The sequence below is a fragment of the Lonchura striata genome, chromosome 18, assembly GCF_046129695.1.
Source record: "Lonchura striata isolate bLonStr1 chromosome 18, bLonStr1.mat, whole genome shotgun sequence".
Taxonomy (NCBI): Eukaryota; Metazoa; Chordata; class Aves; order Passeriformes; family Estrildidae; genus Lonchura; species Lonchura striata.
Window position 1 is genome coordinate 11,132,259 of NC_134620.1, and position 19,403 is coordinate 11,151,661.

At 53.4% G+C, this 19,403-nt stretch overlaps 2 protein-coding genes across 4 annotated transcripts; one reads left to right on the top strand and one right to left on the bottom strand.

Moving 5' to 3' along the window:
* Positions 1–231: 231 nt before the first annotated feature.
* Positions 232–11,275, bottom strand: MVK (mevalonate kinase). The gene is made up of 10 exons (XM_021544690.2): positions 11,162–11,275; positions 10,871–11,018; positions 9,993–10,140; positions 8,871–9,026; positions 6,966–7,069; positions 6,098–6,143; positions 5,198–5,288; positions 4,665–4,781; positions 1,986–2,139; positions 232–1,684 (listed from the first exon to the last, which is right to left on the bottom strand). Exons 1-10 carry the CDS (start codon positions 11,237–11,239, stop codon positions 1,533–1,535), a joined length of 1,194 nt encoding a protein of 397 aa, XP_021400365.2. The 5' UTR covers positions 11,240–11,275; the 3' UTR covers positions 232–1,532.
* A 162-nt stretch (positions 11,276–11,437) lies between these two features.
* MMAB (metabolism of cobalamin associated B) lies at positions 11,438–15,888 on the top strand. Of its 3 annotated transcripts, XM_021544555.3 has the most exons (9): positions 11,438–11,510; positions 11,583–11,687; positions 11,766–11,859; positions 11,963–12,020; positions 12,446–12,518; positions 13,060–13,157; positions 13,430–13,494; positions 14,057–14,116; positions 14,262–15,888. In XM_021544555.3, the coding sequence occupies exons 1-9, from the start codon at positions 11,453–11,455 to the stop codon at positions 14,347–14,349; spliced, it is 699 nt and encodes a 232-aa protein (XP_021400230.1). In that variant the 5' UTR covers positions 11,438–11,452; the 3' UTR covers positions 14,350–15,888. The 3 variants fall into 3 exon arrangements, with proteins under 3 accessions (XP_021400230.1, XP_021400231.2, XP_077643341.1); XM_021544556.2 differs by lacking the exon at positions 14,057–14,116; XM_077787215.1 differs by lacking the exons at positions 14,057–14,116; positions 14,262–15,888 and adding an exon at positions 13,629–14,048.
* Positions 15,889–19,403: the final 3,515 nt, after the last annotated feature.

The following is a 19,403-nucleotide window of genomic DNA, read 5'->3' on the forward strand; positions in this document are numbered from 1 at the left end:
TGTAAGTGGTTAAAGTCAACACGCTCCCAGATCCTCACATTGATTACACTGTATTAGAAAATAGTAAATTATTTATCAGCTTTTCTGACTTGTGATTAGTGTAAAGCAGCTCTCAGATGCAAATTGGAATTGTAATTAGACATGTAGAAAGGCAGCATCTGAGACCTGCTTTCCCGAAGCAGTGTAAGGTGCTTTTTTCCTTTTGTATCCAGAATAATTATCAAAGAACACTTTGCACATAAAAAAACCCATGGATTTATTAAAACCAGAGACAGTTTTACATGGGATCAGGGAACTAAAGCTGGTCACCACGATGCTGAGAGTTCAGAGCTAGAACATCTCAGCTTCTCACACTTGACTTTTTTTACCCCTGGTCTGGAAGAGGAAGGCAAATGCCCCACCTCTGCCAATTCATTACTCAGCTTTGAGTGAAGTGATTCTTGAACACAGCTACACTTAAAAACCCACTTTAAAAACCCACCCCAGACAAACAGAGTGATGATAAAACCCCCTTGGCAGGTACAGCAGAGACCACAGTCCCTCAGAGTCAGCTCACAACTCCCAGAAATTCTGGCCTCAGCCACTTCCCCTTCATTCTGTGGCACAGCTCATTAAAATTTCAGGAGTAAAAAATGCATTTACATTTCTGTAATAAGTCTAAATGCATTTAGGTTTTACAGTTTGTCAACTGCAACTTATGGTGAGCTTTTGAGGACGTGGTTTGGGTTTCTTTCCCCTACTTAATTACACCAAAGTAAACCCAACACCAGGCAGGGTCAGGGACATGCTGGTTCAAGACTGAAGTGTGAGAGAAAAGCTTTTACAAGGAGGAATTTTAAGCCTGCCCTTGGCCTGGAGCTGCCATCCTTGCAGGTGCTGTTTGAGTCAGCCCTTGAACATGTGAATAAAAACCAGAGCCTGACTACAGGACTCTGATTATCAGCCCAAGCAGAGATTATGGAAAAGAGTGAAAATCAGTAATTTCACTAGAATTGCACTTTATCTTGCATTTTAATCAACCAACACTTAATTAATAGTGGGGAAGAGCTGTATTAAAGGTTTCCTCTTCACTAGGAATGTAGTGCAGAAGAAACAGAGACCTGAGCATCAAGCCCTGAGCTGCCAAAGATGCTCTTCACCCAAAAATGTCAAAGCACCATGCACATCCACCTTGCCAGCTCCCACAGGACAGCAGGGATGAGGGAAGAGACACCACAAGCATCTGAAGCAGCAAAGTGTCATTATCCACCCTGGAATCCAGCCAAGCCCCTCTTCTCCTGCCCCTTGGGATCAGCACAGCAGTTGAGGAAGGAAATTCAAACCAGGATTTTTGAGAGCCTTGGTCAAACACCACTGGGTGGACGTTCCCAGGTCCCCATTGCAGCCCCAAATCCCAGTGACACCAGGCCCCAAACTGGCTCCATACCCATGTCTGGAGGCCCTCAGCCACACAGGAGAGGGGACAGAAGTTTCCAGGCATCTGGGCACACAAAGCTCTGAGGACGTGGTGCCAAGAGCTCAGAGGCAGCAGCTCAGCTCTGGGCGAGCGCGTGCAGCACTTGGGCACTCAGAGAGGAGCAGGAGTGCAGGGTCACCCCGGGGGCCCCAATCTTGGTCTCCCAGCATTCAAATCCACAGGCACACAAGTCTTGCTTGGCTGCTTCCACGGCCAGTGGGGAGGTGTCTGCCAAGAGCAAGGCAAGAGCAGCCAGAGAGTCAGTTCAGCCACTGCAGGGAGAGGGAAAGGGCCATGGCTCCTCCAAACACAGCCCCTGGCACAGGGCCAGCGCCCTCGGGGGCTGACACACATAAATGAACACTCTGAATCAGCCCTGGATCACACACTGCAACCCACAGTACCAGGCAGTGCTGGGACACATCCCACCCATCCCTCCAGAGCCAGACCAGTGATTCCTCTGCTCCCGGACCTGCCCCCCCGCCCAGAGCTATGAGGAAGAGGAAGATGCCCAAGGGGCTGTACTGACCTGGTGGCAGCAGGGTGATGCCACAGCCACCCCCACCAGCTCCAGTCAGTTTGCTGTGCAGTCCATGGGATGCTGTCACCTGGCACAGCCTGTCCAGGGAGGGGTGGCCCACTCCAAGCACATTTAAGTGGTGTTGGTTTATGTCAAAGAATTCCTAAAAGCAACCACAAAGAGAGGAGATGAGCACACAAGGAGACAGAGGCTCTTTACAGCAGTGGCAGCCCTGCCTTCCCAATCACCTCATTTCTGCAGAAATTTGGCCACCAGCACCAAGGAGCAAGGTCAGGCCAGAGTCTGAGCTCTGAGCTGCTCGTGTGTCCCTGTCCCCCATCACAACTTGCACAGTGACAGGAGTACAACAGCTCCTGCACCTTCCAAGAAAATCCTGATCACTGCAAGCTGCCAGCAGGAATTTTTTCCAGAGTTCTCCAATGCCTCCTGACTGCTTCTCCTCTGCCCTGTCACTCGAGTGCTGAGCAGGAGGCTGTGCAAGGCCCCTTGCTGGCCGTGGGAAGGGCACCGAGCCAGCAGCTCTCATTCCTGGCTGTCACCCTGCCCTGCTCTGCAATCCATCCAGCAAAGCCAAAGCCAGGGACTTCTGACACGGCTGAGGCATCTCTGGAGAGGTGACACAGAGGGACATCCCTTTGTTTGCTCTGTGCTGCACTTCTCCCTCCTCACAGGCAGGGCCTGGGCTGGGAGCCAAGGAGTCTCAGCAGCACCACGCTGGCAATCTGGCACCCAGCTCAAGTGGGGTCGAGAGGGTCCTTCCCTCTGGAAGCAGCACAGGCCCCTCTCTGAGCAAGCCCACCCTCCTGGCAGAGCTGAAGGAGCATCCCTGCCATGCCTCCCAGCCAGCCAGACCTGCTACTCCTGGAGAAAGCTGCCCCAGCGGCAAGATCCCAACAGCCCAAGGATGGACAACACCACACAGAAGTGGAAGTTACAGCTTCTCCCCTCCCAGCAGGACAGGTGAGGAATTCAGGAGCAGAGGGAGAGGCTTGGCCTGTGCTTGGAGCAGGACTAGGAGCAGACACTGGCTCCCTGAGCACCACAGGGCCCTCCCAGCCCTGTGCTCCCTCCCCCAGCAAGCAGCACTGAGCTCTTGCCTGCCTGCAGCTCCCAGTGGGCCAGGAGGGGCTCTGTGCACAGGAAGCAGCAGGGCAGGTGTCAGGCACATCCCCCTTCCTCAGTTCCACATGGGAATCCTGCCAGCACCACACAGGAGGGGACACTGCAGCAAGAATCCCTCTCCCCTCTCCAGAGCATTTCTTCCCAGAGTTTAAGGCACTGTGGGAAGAGCAAGGAGTGGGTGGCAGGCAGAGCTCAGCCATCACCCACCCCAGGCTGGGGAGGACACCCGTCCATCCAGAGGCCTCTTTATATGCCTGAGTGAGGGCACAGCACTGCCTGTGATGATCCAAGACACCTGTCATCTCCTGATCCAAAATCTGCCAGGAATCCAATGACAGCTTATGACACACTAGACTAGTTCCATGGCTCAAATACAGCACTGGCCAGAGCTGCACATTTCAGAAACAGCCCAAAAGATGTATTTATATATCTATGTGCTGCATCTAATCAGCTGGGCCTCTGTGGGCTCTTCAAGCACTAGACAAAACAAGATTCAAGACAGGAACCTGCTCACTGCAGTGCTGATTCCTGAGTGTGGGACACAAGGATGCTTTGGCATTTTCCATGTGAAGATCTCAAAGCACAACTCAAATTATCCCCTCTCTTCCCTGTCCCCTGACACTTCTGACAGCCTGAGGATGTGGAATTAAGATGAGGAGCTGTGTGAAGCTGTGCTGTGAACAGACTGCAGACCTCTCCCAGCTGATGGCAGCTCAACCCACCCTGGGGTTTCCAGAATCTCACCATCCCCCTGATGCCAAGGGAGCAGGACTCTGCTATGAATCCAATGAGAGCAATTCAGAATAAGAGTAAGGATGAGCAGAGGTCCTCCTGAGAGCCAAGGGGAAACATCCAGATACCAACAAGGACTGGTACCAAACGGTTCCTGAGTGTCCAAGCTGGCTCCCAGGGCCAGGCCAGGTTAGCCACAGCTGGGACACAGTCACACATCCCTCCCCCACGGTGCTGTGGAGCAGCATTACAGCACTCTCAGCACTTCTTCCACTCGGAAGCCTGTTCCTCCCCCCTCCCCAGCCTCTGCTCTTTGAGCAAAGCCAAGACAAACAGATCTTTGTGTGCACCTCGTGCATCAATGTCAGGTCAGCTCTGGGCACAGCTCTGTCTGTGGCTCTGCGGAGCCAGGATGAGCGTGGAGCAGCAGGAGCTGGCTGGGAACCAGTCAGTCCATCACAAACCAGTGGCTCTGGGCTCTCCTCACTCCAGCCCTGGCAGTGACAGAGCAGTTGCTTCACATGCAGTGACTGCCAGAGCCGTGGCACTCAATGCAAGAGAAACAAACCCTCCAGAGCCCCAGGCCTGCCCCTCCCTCCCTGCACACAGTTGGGAAGAGGCACCAGCAGCAGCTTCTGCCTCCAGGCTCCAGGAAGGGCATTAAAAGCAGCACACCCAGACCACGGTTTCGCTTGGAACTGAACATTTCCTGCTATCACTTTTTTTTTTTTTCTCAGACCTAATGTTCTTTAAATGACATTTTGATGTTCAACAGTAACAGTGGCTAAAAATACTGGCGAGCAAGCCCCTTACCTCCAGCACAGGGTAATGCTCTGGTGATGGATTTGCAGGCATCGCTTCCAGAACACTTTGGCACTCCTGAGAAATGGCATCGATGGAGTCCAGCACCGGGTTCATTATGGCAGGGAACTGGAAAGGGGGAAGGAGGGATGTCAGGTGTCTGCTTGCTGCTCTTCCAATACCTCTGGTTGGAAACTGGTCCCAGTCTCTTTGAGCTGGACAATACCTCACTCATTCCCAGCAGGGCAATGGTAACCAGTTCCTGACTGCAGAAAAGTGAGGAAGAGAAGGAAACAGGCCAGAGGAAGGAACTGCTCTTTTCATGATTGCAAAGTGGTGATTTTAACTCCTGTTAAACTGGAGGAAGGGAGGAGATGAGCTCAAACCCCATTCCCAAGCAGCTGGGAGACAGGAATACAGTGGCTACAGGAGAGATGTCCCAAAAGATCGCTGTGGGACCTGCAGTCCCACATGAGGGGAGTCCCTGAATGAGGGTTATCTCCCAAAGGTTATCCCCCACATCTCCATCCCACAACCACCTGCACCTTCAGGATCTTCTCCTTTACACCAGCCACCAGGATCTTGGTGCTCCGAGGGACTTTTGTGTTGGTCAGCAAGATCCTCAGTGTGGGCACCCTGAAAGCAACAGGAAACAGAATCTCAGAGCGCTTTGGACTGAAAGGGACCTTAAAGCTCATCTCATCCCAACCCTCTGCCATGGGCAGGGAACATCTCCTGGCCTCTGTCCTTCACACTCCCCAAGCCTACAGCTTTTTCTGCCTCAAATGGCCTCTTTGAGCAGGATAAGGAGTCCCATTCATTTTACAGGACTTCAGCAGGTGTTTCAGTGCTGGATGGGTTCAGGCTTGTTCCTCCTGGATACAAGGAACAACTGTACTAGAGCTATAAATAGGACTGTAATGTATTTACTAAAATCCACGTTCTTCAAGCAAATTTTTTCCTTTGAAATACTCTCTACAAGAGTAGCCAGTAGTGGCCATTAACTGCTAATAGAGCAATTTCATGCACTGTGAAAGATTTTAATGGAGTTAGATTATACTTCTCTGGCAGGAGGCAGAGGGAACACACAGGACCCAGATTTCTCTCTGCCAATGGGTTTTCCCACCACCAGGTAAGCACAAAGTTCCCCCTCCCCACAATGTCATTTGCTGCCAGGAGCAGATCCATTCCTGCTGCCCATAATGCCATGAAATTAATATTGATCCTTTGTGCTGTGTTCATCTAATGTCAGATAATGACCAAACGTTTTGTTGTCCCCATCCACCCCAACAACTGAGGCTGCCCACACCCAAAATGGGGCTGCAGAACCCTTCCCACACTCCAGCCATCTCCCATCATCCTCATACCCTCCAACACCCACCCAGAGCCTCTCTGACACGTTCCACCCACCGTGTGTGAGGGTTATTTTTAAACTCCAATATTACCTCTTTAACGGTGTGATTTTTCCTGCTTGGTATCTCAGGGCTCCACCTAAAGTAAAATACATGTATTGTCTCACTACAGAGTGAGCTGAGAGATAACACAGGTCTTTCATCTTCAGAACCTCACTCACAGCCTGTGACAATAATTGCAAGAAACACCAGCTAAATGAACCATGTTCTCCAGCAGCACGGCCCTGTCTCACCCTGCTGTCTTAATGAGAGAGTCTGGCTGGATGTGCTCAACCCAAGGCCTTTCCCTTTGCCCTCCTCTACTCCAGGATCCATTAAATAATTTTTGAAAAGGCAAAGTTTGGCCAGTGTGAAATCTCTCCTGAGAAAACAGAATCCAGCAGCGATTCCCTGTGGCAGAGCCAAGCACATGGGATTCCATGGACTGAACGTGTGCACTGGTGTCAGCAGCCATCCAGCAGCACGGAATTTCATTGTCCAGAAGGAATGTCTCACTTGGCTCCTACCCTCACAGAGGCACTGTGATTAGGTCTCATTAGAAAGATTATTAACAATCTCCAAAGACACTTTCAAAACACTGGGAAATCTCTGCTAATTGAAACTAAATGACAGCTGTCCAACTGCATTTTACCCTGCATTATCCCTGGGACAGGATTAGGTTTTTTTGTTCACTGCAGAATGTTTAAAAATCAGTTATTTGCAGTGAGGTCTCTGCCCCATGGCACCTGCCCAGGAGGACAGAGCTCTGGTGCTCCTGCAGCCCATTCCCAACATTCCAGCTGGCTCCAGGCCCAGCTCACAGATGGGGCAAACTGAGACAGGGGAAGAATTCCCTGTGCTCAGGCCAAAGCAGGGAGCTGAATTTGGGAGCTTCTGCCCAAGAAGCAGCAAACACACCTACCCCAGGTGCCAACAGCATTGTCCACACCCGATGGATTGCCATGGATCACCCGCTCCCCTCGGAAGGCCCAGCTGTTAATCAGAGTCAGCTCTTCTTCTGTCCACCTGGAAGACAAGGAAATAACTCCAACACAAACCACTCCAAACCAGTGCATAGGGAGGGTTCAGGGGCAAGATCCCAGCCCTGGTCTGGTGTTGATCAGATTTAATGGAATTCAAGTCCAGACTCATCCCCACCTCACCGAACAGGGTGTGTTACCACACACACTGGAAAGGCTGAGGGAGTTGGGATTGTTCAGCCTGGAGAGGAGAAGCTTTGGGGTCACCTAATTCCAGTGCCTGAAGGGGCTACACGAAAGATGGAGAGAGGCTATTTACAACGGCCTGGAATGATAAGACAATGGGGAATGGCCTTAAGTTGACAGAGATCAACAGGTTTAGATTGGATACTAGGGAAAAATTCTTCCCTAGTGAGGGTGGTGGGGCCCTCGTTGGGCAGGGACATCTTCCACTATCCCAGGTTGCTCCAAGTCCCATCCAACCTGGCCTTGGACACTTCCAGGGATGGGGCAGCCCCAGCTTCCCTGGGCAGCCTGTGCCAGAGCCTCACCACTCTCACAGGGAGGAATTCCCAGTATTCCATCTAATCCTGCTCTCAGTCTGAGCACAAAAACACACCTCTGACCCTCCCTGCACACCACAAGTGCATTCAACAGGTATTCCATGCTGAGACACTGGCACAAATCCACGTTTTGGGAAAGCCTCACAGTATCTTGCAAGGCAAGGCAGAAATTCCATGAGCCACCTGCTATCTAGAAACCATTCCCCTTTACTCCTGCTTCCCTGGGCTTTGGCTGAATGTCCTTATCCTTGTCCACACACCTCGCATTCCACCTGCCAGGATTTAATCTGGGAACACTCAGCAAACAGCTCACACCAGCAGCCTCAGGAACAGGAGTAAATCACTTGTTTTTAATCCTCTTTGAGAGGCTGCGATTCCTCCCGACACAGGAGCCTTTCTATCCCGCTGTTCTTTTCTTGCAAAAAAAAAAGCAAAACCCTTCTGAAGTCTGACACTCCCAGCTCTCTGCATGCCAGCTGGAAGGCAGGAATTATGCTGGATCCATGCTGAAGCCACGGAGGGCGAGCAGGGAATGAAGACATCCTCACTGTACCACTCAGAGCTGCCCTTTTATTTCCCAATTTGGGAGATTTGCTCAAGCACAAAGTGCTCCCAACAAGAACCTGTTTCTGGGTCAGACTGCAAATTCTGGTTCAGAAGCAGAACACAGAACCACCCCCCTTGATGTCTTGCTCTCAGCCCCACAAAAAATCCCACACAATAGAGGGTCTGCCCCTCCAGCTTTGATTTTTAACAGCTTCAAACAGAGCTCCCTCTCACAGGGGCACAGCACTCCAGGCTTCCAAAGGGGAGCTCCAAGGGCAGAAGGAAAGAAACTCTCTTTCATCAGGTACTGATAAAAGGGAAAGACAGGCAGGAGATCAGGAGGAAATGTAGCACATGCAGAAAAGAATTCATGGGAAATGCAAAAAGAAATCCCAGAAAGGATCCTCGAGGACTCAAAACAAAACCTGGAAGATGCTCAGAGCCAGAGGAGACCGAGTTTGAAAAATTTCAGTGTGTTTTATTTGACTGGAAAAAATAAAGCCTTTCCCCCCCTTTTCAGGTATGTTTATCTGACCCTAAACAAGGGAAACGGGGAGTTTTACAAAGTCTGGGAGAGGGCTGGGAACTCTGGGCATGGACAGGAGATGGGCTCTCGGTGTCAGTTGTGGTGACAGCCAAGAGAAACCAGCAGAGGTGGCAGTGCCAGAATTCCTGCAGGTAAAAGGAAAGGTGGGGCACAGGGAGCAGAGCTGTGCATCCCAGGCTGGAATTCCTTACCTGGCTGTGGATTCTCCCTCCTGCAGTGGGCAGGAGATGGCTCCACACACCATGAGCAGGGCTGCAGCCAGGCACACAGCATAGGCAGCACTGGATCCCAGCCCTGCTCCCGTGGGCAGCTCCGACCACACCACGATCTCCACGCTGGGAACATCCCTGGTAAAACAGACAGGGACTGACACAAGCACCCTGAATTCCATCTCCAGCCAACGTTTAAAATGCAAAGGAGGCCAGTTAGGACTGATCAAAGGGAAAGCTGATTGAGAACTTGCAACATCAGCACATGCATCTGACACTCTGGGGCTTCAGGAGGGCTCATTCCTGAATGGAGCAGCCTTGGCCAAGCCATTGTGCTGGAATAAAGCCCTCCTGAGTGGATCCATGATTGGCACAGCTTGTCAGGCTGCTAGCAGGGGCAGTTTGTAACCAAATACCTGAGCAGCACCATAAAGAGCCCCTTCAGAGGTTGCTGTAAACAGGATTGCAAACACATTTCTGAATAAAGTGTAAACATCCCAAATGTGTATTTGCACAGCCACATCCCACTGGAGCAAGAGGCTGGTGGGGAAGATGGAACATGGACATATCCATGTCCCTTTGCTCCACTGAACACACCTGGGTTGTGTTACAGACCCCAGAATCAAACCCAGGAGGTTTTCAGGGTTGTTGAGTGACAGCCCCAGTGCCACCCTAAGAGTGCAAGGAAACCACAACCCAGTTCTTTATCCTTGGATTTCCTGGATGAGAATAGGGAAGTTGGGCTCTGCTGTGGTTTCTGACACTGCCCTGAGCACCCATCCAGTCACACCAAGATCATTGACAGTGCTGGGGCAAGGCTGAGAACTGGAATAGCCCCAAGTTCCCAGAGTTTTTTTAGGCAGATTCAGCCCATAAAGAGATCAGACTCAGTTCAGACAATAAATTCACAGTTTATTTCTGTTTTTCCAGCCTAAGCCAGGATGACAGGAGCTGCCTGCTGGAGGGAGGGGTGTGTGTGTTGCGACTGTGGCATGAACTGCTCTGGTTTCAGCCCTCAAAACTAAGTGAGAGCAGAGACTCCCAGCTCACCTGCCTGAAGCAGCCACCCACCACCAAAATTTTGGGGCAGGAGTGGAGCCTTACCCATACTTAGCAGAAATAGCCAGGCACATATACAGGAAGGCAAGAGTAGCAAGACTTTCTGGAGCTGAAGCCCCAGCAGCAATTCCAGCAAACTCCCTCAGTGCATCCAGCTGTTCTACACTGGGGGACTTGGACTCATCTTCATCAGCTATGGAAGCAAGCAGGGGAGAGTTTAAACACTTAAAAACCAGGGAATTGTTACACTGAGAGCAGTATTTGCAACAAAACCTTCTGTTACAGCAGGCAGAAACAGCTGGGGCCAATTTCAGGTTCTACCTGAGGATCTGTGATAAAATAAAAGCAAAATCTCCACCAGGCACTCTGAAATCCCAGGGTTTCCACACTCCACATTTCCTGCCTACACCTCCCAGTGCATCCATCCATACTCACTATGGAAAACACAGCAAGTCACAAACTCTTCATTAAAGAATGGGGATTTTGGAACTGGGATATCCTGGGGCTCCAGCCAGTACAAGGTGCTGCAGAAATTCCCATGAGGGCTGGTGTGGGACAGACAGGCAGGAAAACAGGCTCAGGCTGACTCCTGCCTGTGTCACAACATTGCCTGAGCCACAACAGCACCAGAACAAGTCCCTGGAACCCAAACCAGGAGGGGACAGGGCCACCTGAGCATCAGCAGGGTCACAAGGGGAATGTAAGTAACTGAGAGGAGCAGGGACAGGTCAGTGAGTGGGGTCAGAGACAGGGGGGACAAATAACCCCACGGGGGTCCCTGCAGAGTCACCCCACGGGGGTTCTGCGAGGTCACCTCATGGCGGGAGTCCCAGCACGGTCACCGGGGTGCAGCGGGCACCGAACGGTCCCGAGAGCCCCTCAGTGCCCCGGGGCAGCGCCTCCTTCCTCTCCCCGGGCCTTGCCTGCGATCCGCCCGCGCAGGGCCCGCAGCCCGGGGCTGTCCCAGCTCCTCCGGACGCCGACGCCGGGCAGGGAGACGCTGAGCCGGCCCTCAGCGCCGGGCCGCAGGCAGAGAAACGTCCGCAGGTCCAGCGCCACGGCCAGGGCCACCTGCGGGCGGAGAACGGGGCTCAGCGAGGCCGCACCGAGCTGGGCGGCCCTCACGGTGCCCGCCGTGCCCTCACCGAGCTGGGCAGCCCTCGCCGTGCCCTCACCGATCTGGGCAGCCCTCACGGTGCCCGCCGTGCCCTCACCTTGCCCAGCACCACCGCGTGCTCCCCGTGCAGGATCACTTTGCCCGGCGCCGACACCGCCAGCTCCCGCCGCCACATCGCCGCCGCCGCCTCACGGCCCACGCCGACTGACAGCCCCACCCACCAATCGCAGCCGCGCCCTTGTCCCGCCTCCCTGCGCTCAGCCAATAGCAGGGCGCGCTGAGAGGGCGGGACTTGCGGGCGGCCAATGGGAAGGGGGCGTGGCGGGGTGGTGCGGCGCTGGGGTGACGGCGTGGGCTGAGGGCGGGACGGTGACGGCGGCCGGGAGGGATGTGGCGGCGGGCGGCGGCGGCGGGACGGGGACTGCGGGGCATGGCGGGGCGGGCAGGTGAGCGTGGGAGGGCCGGGACTGCCTCTCGGTGTCGTTCCGTCCCTCACGGTGTGCTTCTTCCCCTCACAGCGCCCCCCGCCCCCACGGTGTCCCCTCACGGTTTGTGCCTCCACAGCCCCGAGCGCGCCGCTGCCGAGCGGGCCCCGAGGATCTACACGAGGACGGGAGACTCAGGTAGAGCCCGGGGGGCACCGGGGAGCCGCGGGCAGAGCTGCCCAGCCCAGCCCTGAGCGCCTCTCCCCTTTCCCAAAGGATTCTCCAGCACCTTCACCGGGGAGCGGCGGCCCAAGGGCGACCGCATCTTCGAGGCCCTGGGAGCCACGGACGAGCTGAGCTCGGCCATCGGGTAAGGACCGGCTGGGAGAATCCAAACCACATGGAAAAGCGTGGTTGTTGTGATTTCTTCATTCCCAGCTAACTCTTGTTTTGTTTTTTTCACTCTAACCAAGGCTGGCTGGTGAGTTTAGCAGTGAAAAGGGCCACACGTTTGTTGATCAACTTCATAAAGTGAGTATTAAGGATAATCTTCATCCAGTGCTATAAAAACATGCACTCCTTAATTTTAACCACAGTGCTCCCACTGACACACAGGAATTGAATACATTTAGGATTTCAATATATAAATCTTTAAGACTCCCTTGATTGCTCTCTAAGAGGCAAATTTATTTAACCAAGAAGGAAGCTGATAGATCAAATTATTAGTTATGGGCAGACAGATTAATCTCTAGATTTATCCCAAGTGAGGTCCACATTGTGAACATGAGTTTTGTCGTAACAGAACTCCATGTTTGAAACTGGGACACAAACCAAGCATAAGGGCAGAGCAGTGACACAGGTCCTGCCTGGGCAGCCTGTGAGTTTGCCAGGCAAACTGAGCACAGGAATGCAAAAAGCCACGGCTGAGAGTGACAGCAGCTGTGATTTTTGTCCAGGTGCAGTGCATGCTGCAGGATGTGGGCTCCAACCTCGCCACGCCGCTCTCCTCGGCCAGGGAGGCTCACCGGAGTAAGTCCTGCCTTTCCTGGAGTGGCAGGGCTTGGGCACAGCCTGGCGTGGGTGGTTGGGATGCTGAGGGATGGATTTGGTTTCTTAGGACTTGCTGATCCAAGAAAGCAAAATCAGAGTATGTGACATTCACATTCTCTGGACAGAGAGACATAATTCTGTCTCTCAGGGGTAGCGCTGAGAGAAGAAAATCTTTATCTCTGCTCCTTTGTTTTCCCTATGTGGGATGTGGTGTGGAGATTGTTTACCTGCAGTGATTGCTGGGTTGGGTTCTGGTGAAGGTTGTTTGGGGTCAGTGACCAGTGGATCCAGCTGTGGCTTGGGTTCTCAGCACAGAGTCACAAGTTTGCAGTTAGTTAGATAGGTAAATAAGTATGTAGAATACTATAATTTTAATAAAGCTGTCCTTCAGCCTTCTGATCTGAAGCCAGACATCATAATTTTCTTCCCTGAGTCGGGGATCACCACATTTTTCACTATACTAGTTCAGTTTTTTGTCTGAATCACTTTTTTTCAGCTGTTTCTTCTTTTCCCTCTGTAGAACGAACGTCGTTCAGTGAGAAGCCCGTCCTGGAGCTGGAGCAGTGGATTGACAGTTACTCAGAGCAGCTCCCTCCCCTCAGAGCCTTCATCCTGCCCGTAGGTGCTGCCTGTGCCCCTCACTTCCTTGGGGTAGCCCTGCTCCACTGCTCACCATGGGAAAACAGCCTGGAAGGCTGCTATTTCCATAGGCAAGCACTGAGAAAAAAGCAGAGACGAGGAGCTGGGAGTTACTTCTGCCCACCCTGCTGCACTGGGATGTCCCTCCCTTGCCTGGCCATGGCACAGGGATCAGCTCCATGTGTGTGGGAGGGGAGGGGGAGCTGTCCCTGCTGGTGCAGACACTGAGTGGTGTTCCCTTGCTGTTCCAGTCTGGAGGCAGGAGCAGTGCTGCTCTCCACTTTTCCCGAGCCGTGTGCCGCAGGGCTGAGAGGTGGTGAGTGCTGGGATCACCCTGAGGAAAGGGGATGGGGACACCCCAGTGATACAAACCAGGGCTGGGCTGGGGGCTCAAGCCAAGCTTTTGTGTGTTTAGTCCAATTCCAGCCAGGCTCTCTTCCTTCCCCTTAGCTGGGTCATCCAACCTAAACCTTTTGGGATTCTGCAGCCCCATCCAAACTGGCCTTGGAGACTTCCAGGGATGAGATATCCACAGCTTCTCTGGGCAGCCTTGCCAGGGCCCCACCACCCTCACAGGGAAGAATTTCTTCCCGATATCCCATTTAACCCTGCCCTCTGGCAGTGGGAATCCATTCCCTCTGTCCTGTCACTCCAGGCCCTTGTAAATAAAAGAGTCTCTCTCTGTTCAGTGATTTCCCAGACACAAACATTTCTGGCATCATTTACCCTGCCCAGATCCCTCTGGGAAGCAAAAGTCCTTCATTTCTGCAGGAGTCAAACTGGGGACCCCAGGAGAGGTTTGGGGTGGGAGGAGGCTCCAGCCTTTGTGCACTCAGAGCTGGAAAATTAAACACCAGCATTTCCCTTTGCTTTTCCAGTGTGGTCCCTTTAGTCCAAGCAGGGGAAGCAGATCCAAACGTGGCCAAGTATTTAAACAGGTAAAAAAATAAAACCCCAACCTGTTGCCCTGTCCTACTGAAGCATTCCCTTAGTCCTGGGAATGGAACTGGGGGGTTTTGCTTCTCAACAAGCTTCTCTTCTGGATAAGATCCCTGGTTTTCCTGCTTTTCCCTTGCTTTCCAGGCTCAGTGATTATCTCTTTGTCCTGGCACGTTATGCTGCAATGAAGGAAGGGAAGGAAGAGAAAATCTACATAAAACCTGAGCCCTAGCTGGAGCTGGAATGTCTTTTCCTTTATTATGGAAAACTAAATCCAGTTGACTGCTTTTGTCAATCAAGGAAGGGAGAGAGAGCAAGCCTGGAGTGGAAATGGGAGCTGCCAAGGATTTCCATGTGACATAACCAGGAACTTGTTGATAAATCCTGAGAAGAACAGAATCACAGAATATCCTGAGTTGGAAGGGACTCAGACACATCTGTCCTATCCCTGGGCCTGGCCCACACATCCCATTTGAGGATGGCTCTGGAGTCACTGCTTCTCCCAGGTGGGAGTGAGGCAGGAGAATTCCTTAACATTTTGGAGATGCCTTCATTTCCCTGGGCAGCAGCAGGTGCTGTGGGAAGGCTCTGACAGGACTCTGAGGGATGATGAAGGGAAAACAATCAGCTCCTCCTTTGAAGGCACAGCGCTCGTGTAGAGCAGCAGCTGGAGGCCTTTGGGAATTGTGTCCACAGCTCTGGAATAATAAATGTGAATTTCCTTGTACCAAAGGGCCACAAACTGTCACGTTTTAACACCGAGCCCTGTGTGCTTTGCTGCTCCAAGTCCCTTCCAATCCATCAGCTCTGGCTGGAGCTGAGCTGTACAGATTTACAGGAATGCACCAAGAATTCCTTGGCTCTGGCTGCCTCTTGTTGTGCATGTGAGGAATGTCTCTGTGCTGACAATCCTGTGCATCCTCTGCCAGGAACGAGGCTCACAGAATGGAGGGGGTGAAGCAGGAAAGGCCAAATCCCAGGGTCTGCGTGCTGGGGTTGTCTACACATGGAGCTGTCCCTTGGAATGGTGGGACCAGCTGCAGGAACAGCTGGAGGAGCAGAGCCCAGGGTTTGGGAGCACCCAGGGCACTGAGGCTGCAGGAAAAGGGATTGGGGTGAGGAGCTGGGTGAGAGGGGCAGCACCCCGAGGGTTCCTCCCAGGGTGTCTGTGCTGACCCTGGAACATTGCTGGAGGGAGCTCACACCCACATCACACACACAGTTCCAGCTTTGCACTCATGTCCAAACTGCTTCCAGCTTGGAAATACTACTGGGAAGAGCCCATGGGAAGCCTGCTGGTGTAATTTTTCCCCCTGGGAATGGTGTGGGCTGCAAGGTGGTGATGCAGCTTTTAAATCCATCCTGCCCCTTCTCCCGTTCAATTATTTGAGTAGAACCAACCTTAAACTTGTTCTCCAAAGAATCTCTGGCTCTGTGTCCCTTTTTTGGCCAGTAAAAAATGCCCAGGAATGAGTGAGGAGTGCCCAGCACTAACAGATCTCCTGGCTCATCACTCACCTGGGTTTGAGGCAGATATTTCATGCCTCTTGTTAATGCACATTTTTCATGGAGTAATTTTCCAAGCCTCAGCCTGGAACACATCCTGGTGACAAATGCTCTGGATTTGGATGGTCCCGTCAGCTGCAGTGTCACCTCAGCCATTCCCTCTGCCTGCTCCTTCCAGTTTTACGAGAGCTCTGGCTCTGAGACTGAATCTCAGGAATCAAGAGGCTTTTCAAGTTTAATTTAATAAAATCCTTTGCAATATAAATTCTTCATGAATGCTCCATAAATCAGCTTGGGGAGGGATTTATAGTATTTCCCTTTTTTTTTTTCCAGCTGGGGGGAAGAAATCTCACGACTGTTTGGGGACCTAAGCTGGCATTGTTTGGATTGCAAGGAGAAATAAATCAAGCTACTACATTTAACATGATGGAGAGATTAAATTTACTGGGGTGCTCCCAGCTGCCCCCTCCCTCTCTACCCACAGCAGTTCTTTCTGGAGGGCTGAGGCAGAGGGAGGTGTTGGGGTGACCCTCATGTGTCACTAAGCAGGGCTTGACTTTAGGAGGGAGTTGAGACAAGGCTGCAGCTCAGCAGGGCTGGGCCAGGGCCAGAATATTCTGAGAATTCTCCCCAGAGTTACAGGACAGCCATGGGCTCTTGAGCTGGGGGGCTCACCTGGGGAAAAGGAGGCTCAGGAGGGACCTGCTGGCTCTGCACAAATCCCTGACAGGAGGGGACAGCCTTGGTGAGGGTCAGGCTCTGCTCCCAGGGAACAGGGACAGGAGAGAGGAAACTGCATCAAGCTGTGCCAGGGGAGGGTCAGGCTGGACACCAGGAGGAATTTCCTCATGGAAAGGGTGGTCAGGGACTGGAAGGGGCTGCCCGGGAAGGATTGGAGTCCCCATCCCTGGAGGTGTCCAAGGAACGTGTTCCTGTGTCACTCAGTGCTCTGGGCTGGTGACAAGGTGGGGATCGGGCACAAGTTGGACTCGATGGTCTTGGAGGGCTTTTCCAACCTGGATGATCCTGGGATTCTGGGATTCCTCAGGCTCTGGTGCACCCTCCTCACCAGGCTGGAGCAGAGCACCGGGCAGCTGAGCTGGCCCTGCTCCCGACCCCACAAGGTCAGCCAGGCAGCAGTAGCAGAGTGACCAAAACAAAACCCAGCCTCTAAATCCAAATAAACCTCCCTTGCTCTGGGCTGGCAGTTGTTTTTCCAAGCTCTTTGTCTCTTCCCAGCCATACAGCATAGGGATTCCAGTGCCTGCACCTCATTAATATCACGGGGGAAGGCAGATGCTTTGTCCAGGCTGCCCAGCTCCAGCGCCCAGCAACATTCCTGCCTCGCAGGGTGCCTGATCTGGGATTGCTCCAGAGCTGCCAGCACAGCCATATGTTGCTAAGGGTCGTTTATTCTTGTTTGTAAAATGTATGGCTGCTCCCAGCTTCCACACTGTCAAAACGAGAAGAACTGGCCCCAAAATCTCTTGCTGCATGATTGGATCAGATGCCTGTACATCTGTTAACGCTGTAGGAGCTGTAAAATGGAATAAGTTGGGCTATAACTCAAGCACCTCGATTACCACCACGATGTGGGAGCAGCAGAACGGCTGCTGCTCCACCAGCGATGACACAAACATCCATTGTGCCAAGTCAGATGTAAATTTACACAAGGCAGCATTTCCTGGGCCAGGGCTCAGAAGGGAGGAGAGGAATGAGAGCCCCAACCTTGACAGGATGTGCTGGAGCCCCAGCCTGCTGAGTTTTGGGGTGCACAGCCCTGGCAGTGGGGAGCCAAGAGCTCCACTGGAGCTGCAGGAGCAGAGAGGATCACAGGTCCTCCAGCAGGGCAAGTCCTGTGTGCTCCTGAAATCCCCTTTTAGCCTGGAAATGGGCAAGGAAAAACTCCCCAAAGCAGCCCAGGGCAGGAACCATCAGCCCCGTGCCTGACAGGAGCAGGTTGAGTTGCCTGGGACCCTCAGCTCACCCTGTGCTGCAGCCTGGCCCAAAGTGCCCACCCCAGTGCCCACCTCACCCCAGTGCCCCCTCCCCACCTCGGCAGGGCAGGCACAGAGAGGCAGAGCGACACAGGGAGGGCTCAAACCACCCCAGGGGAACTGCAGAGGGTCAGGATTGAAGAACTTGACCTCAGAAACAGCCACAAAAGCAGCTTGTGAGCACCAGTCCAGTGCCACTTACCCAGGTGGTGACACTGCCAAGTGCCACATGGTGTGATCAGTCCAGCACCTGCTGCAGGAGCTGCTGCACCTCTTGGTAAATGGGAGCAAACACAAAAATGAGCTGCAGAGACATCAGGAATGAGCAGACAGGAGCACAGCACAGCCCCCTCTCCATCCTAACCTGGAATCCAGCACAGGGCACAGGTGCATAACAGGGATCAAACAGAGGGAATATCAGCCTGGGTGTGAGCCAGGGGTTTGGGACAGCCTGTAGGAGCAGGAGAGGGGCAGCAGGAGCTGCTGTTTGCCCCTGAACACCCAATGCCTGTAGCAGGTTGGGACACCCAGCTCTGCTCTGTGCCAGCACTGAGCGAACACAAAGCTCCAGGGATCTCTTTCATCCCCGAGGGATCTCTCCCATCCTCCAGGGATCCCCCCACAAGCTCCTCACCCCACAGTGCCCAATTTTATGGTCCCAAGGCCTGGGATAGCCATGGCCACATCTCGGTGGCCCCGAGCGATGCGTGCCCACATCCCGGCCAATGCCAGGGAAGCAGGGGCTGTGCAGGCCTGGCTGCTGCCAGCTCTGCCTTGGCAGCAGCTGCTCTGGCCTTGCTTTTTGCAGTTCCTGACAGTGCCAGATGCCTCTGTGTCAAAACAATGGCACTTGCACACTGACTGGGAGCCTCTCCCTCGCTCCCACCGTGCTCCCCTCCCAGCAGAGCCAGAGCGCTGGGAATGGCCGGGGGGCAGGAGGGCTCCAGGCAGGGATGGAGGGGCAGTGAAGGGCTCCAAACCTGGAGCCAGAGGGAAGCTGGAGCAGCAGGCACAGCTCACTCCTCCAAGGAGCTTCCAGCATCAGGCCCAGGCAGAAACACACAATATTATAATATTAAGATCAAAGCCGATGTCAGCTCCAGCAGCTGCTCCTTGGGGCTGCCCCCATTCCTGCACTGGGGGATCCCACTTGGATTTCCAGCCCATTTCTCTCTCCACCAGTGGTTCCAGTCACCATTCCCAGATGTACCCTGAGCATTGCTGATCCCAGCACCTGCCCCTGCATCTGAGGAGCATCAACACCCTCAGGAAGGACCAAGGTCCCAACACTCTGCAGGACCAGGCAGAGCTTCTGCAACCATGTTCCAACATGAGCAAATCCTGCTTCAAACAATGCTGCCAAGTCACTTTGGGCGCAGCAGGCCTCATATCCCCACCATCTGGAGCACCCCACAGATCCCAGCTCTCAGGGGCACCAGGAACCAGCCTGGCAACAGGAATTCCCATGGAAGCAGCCTGGCAGACTCACGGAATCCCAGACTGGTTTCAGTTGGAAGGAACCTCAGAGCTCATCCCATTCCACCTCCTGCCATGGGCAGGGACAACTTCCACTATCCCAGGTGGCTTCCAAGCTCTGTTCAGCCTGGCCTTGGACATTTCCAGGGATCCAGGGGCAGTCACAGTTGCTCTGGACACCCTGTGCCAGGGCCTGACCCCCTTGGAATAAAAGCAGGTGCTCGCTGAGAGGTGCCAAGGCCCCAATGCCCAGCTCTGCTCTGCCAGGAGTATCTCACCAGCACATTCCCTGCCCTAGGAAAGGACC

Excerpts from the sequence above, each read along its gene's own strand:
- MVK (XM_021544690.2), bottom strand. The coding sequence starts at position 11,239 with ATGTGGCGGCGGGAGCTGGCGGTGTCGGCGCCGGGCAAAGTGATCCTG. Across the intron at positions 11,019-11,161 it reads ACGCGGTGGTGCTGGGCAAG|GTGGCCCTGGCCGTGGCGCT; the intron begins GTGAGGGCACGG and ends CTCCGCCCGCAG. Across the intron at positions 7,070-8,870 it reads GAGGGAGAATCCACAGCCAG|GTGGACAGAAGAAGAGCTGA; the intron begins GTAAGGAATTCC and ends CTTGTCTTCCAG.
- MMAB (XM_077787215.1), top strand. The coding sequence starts at position 11,453 with ATGTGGCGGCGGGCGGCGGCGGCGGGACGGGGACTGCGGGGCATGGCG. Across the intron at positions 12,021-12,445 it reads TTGTTGATCAACTTCATAAA|GTGCAGTGCATGCTGCAGGA; the intron begins GTGAGTATTAAG and ends ATTTTTGTCCAG. Across the intron at positions 13,158-13,429 it reads TCAGAGCCTTCATCCTGCCC|TCTGGAGGCAGGAGCAGTGC; the intron begins GTAGGTGCTGCC and ends TTGCTGTTCCAG.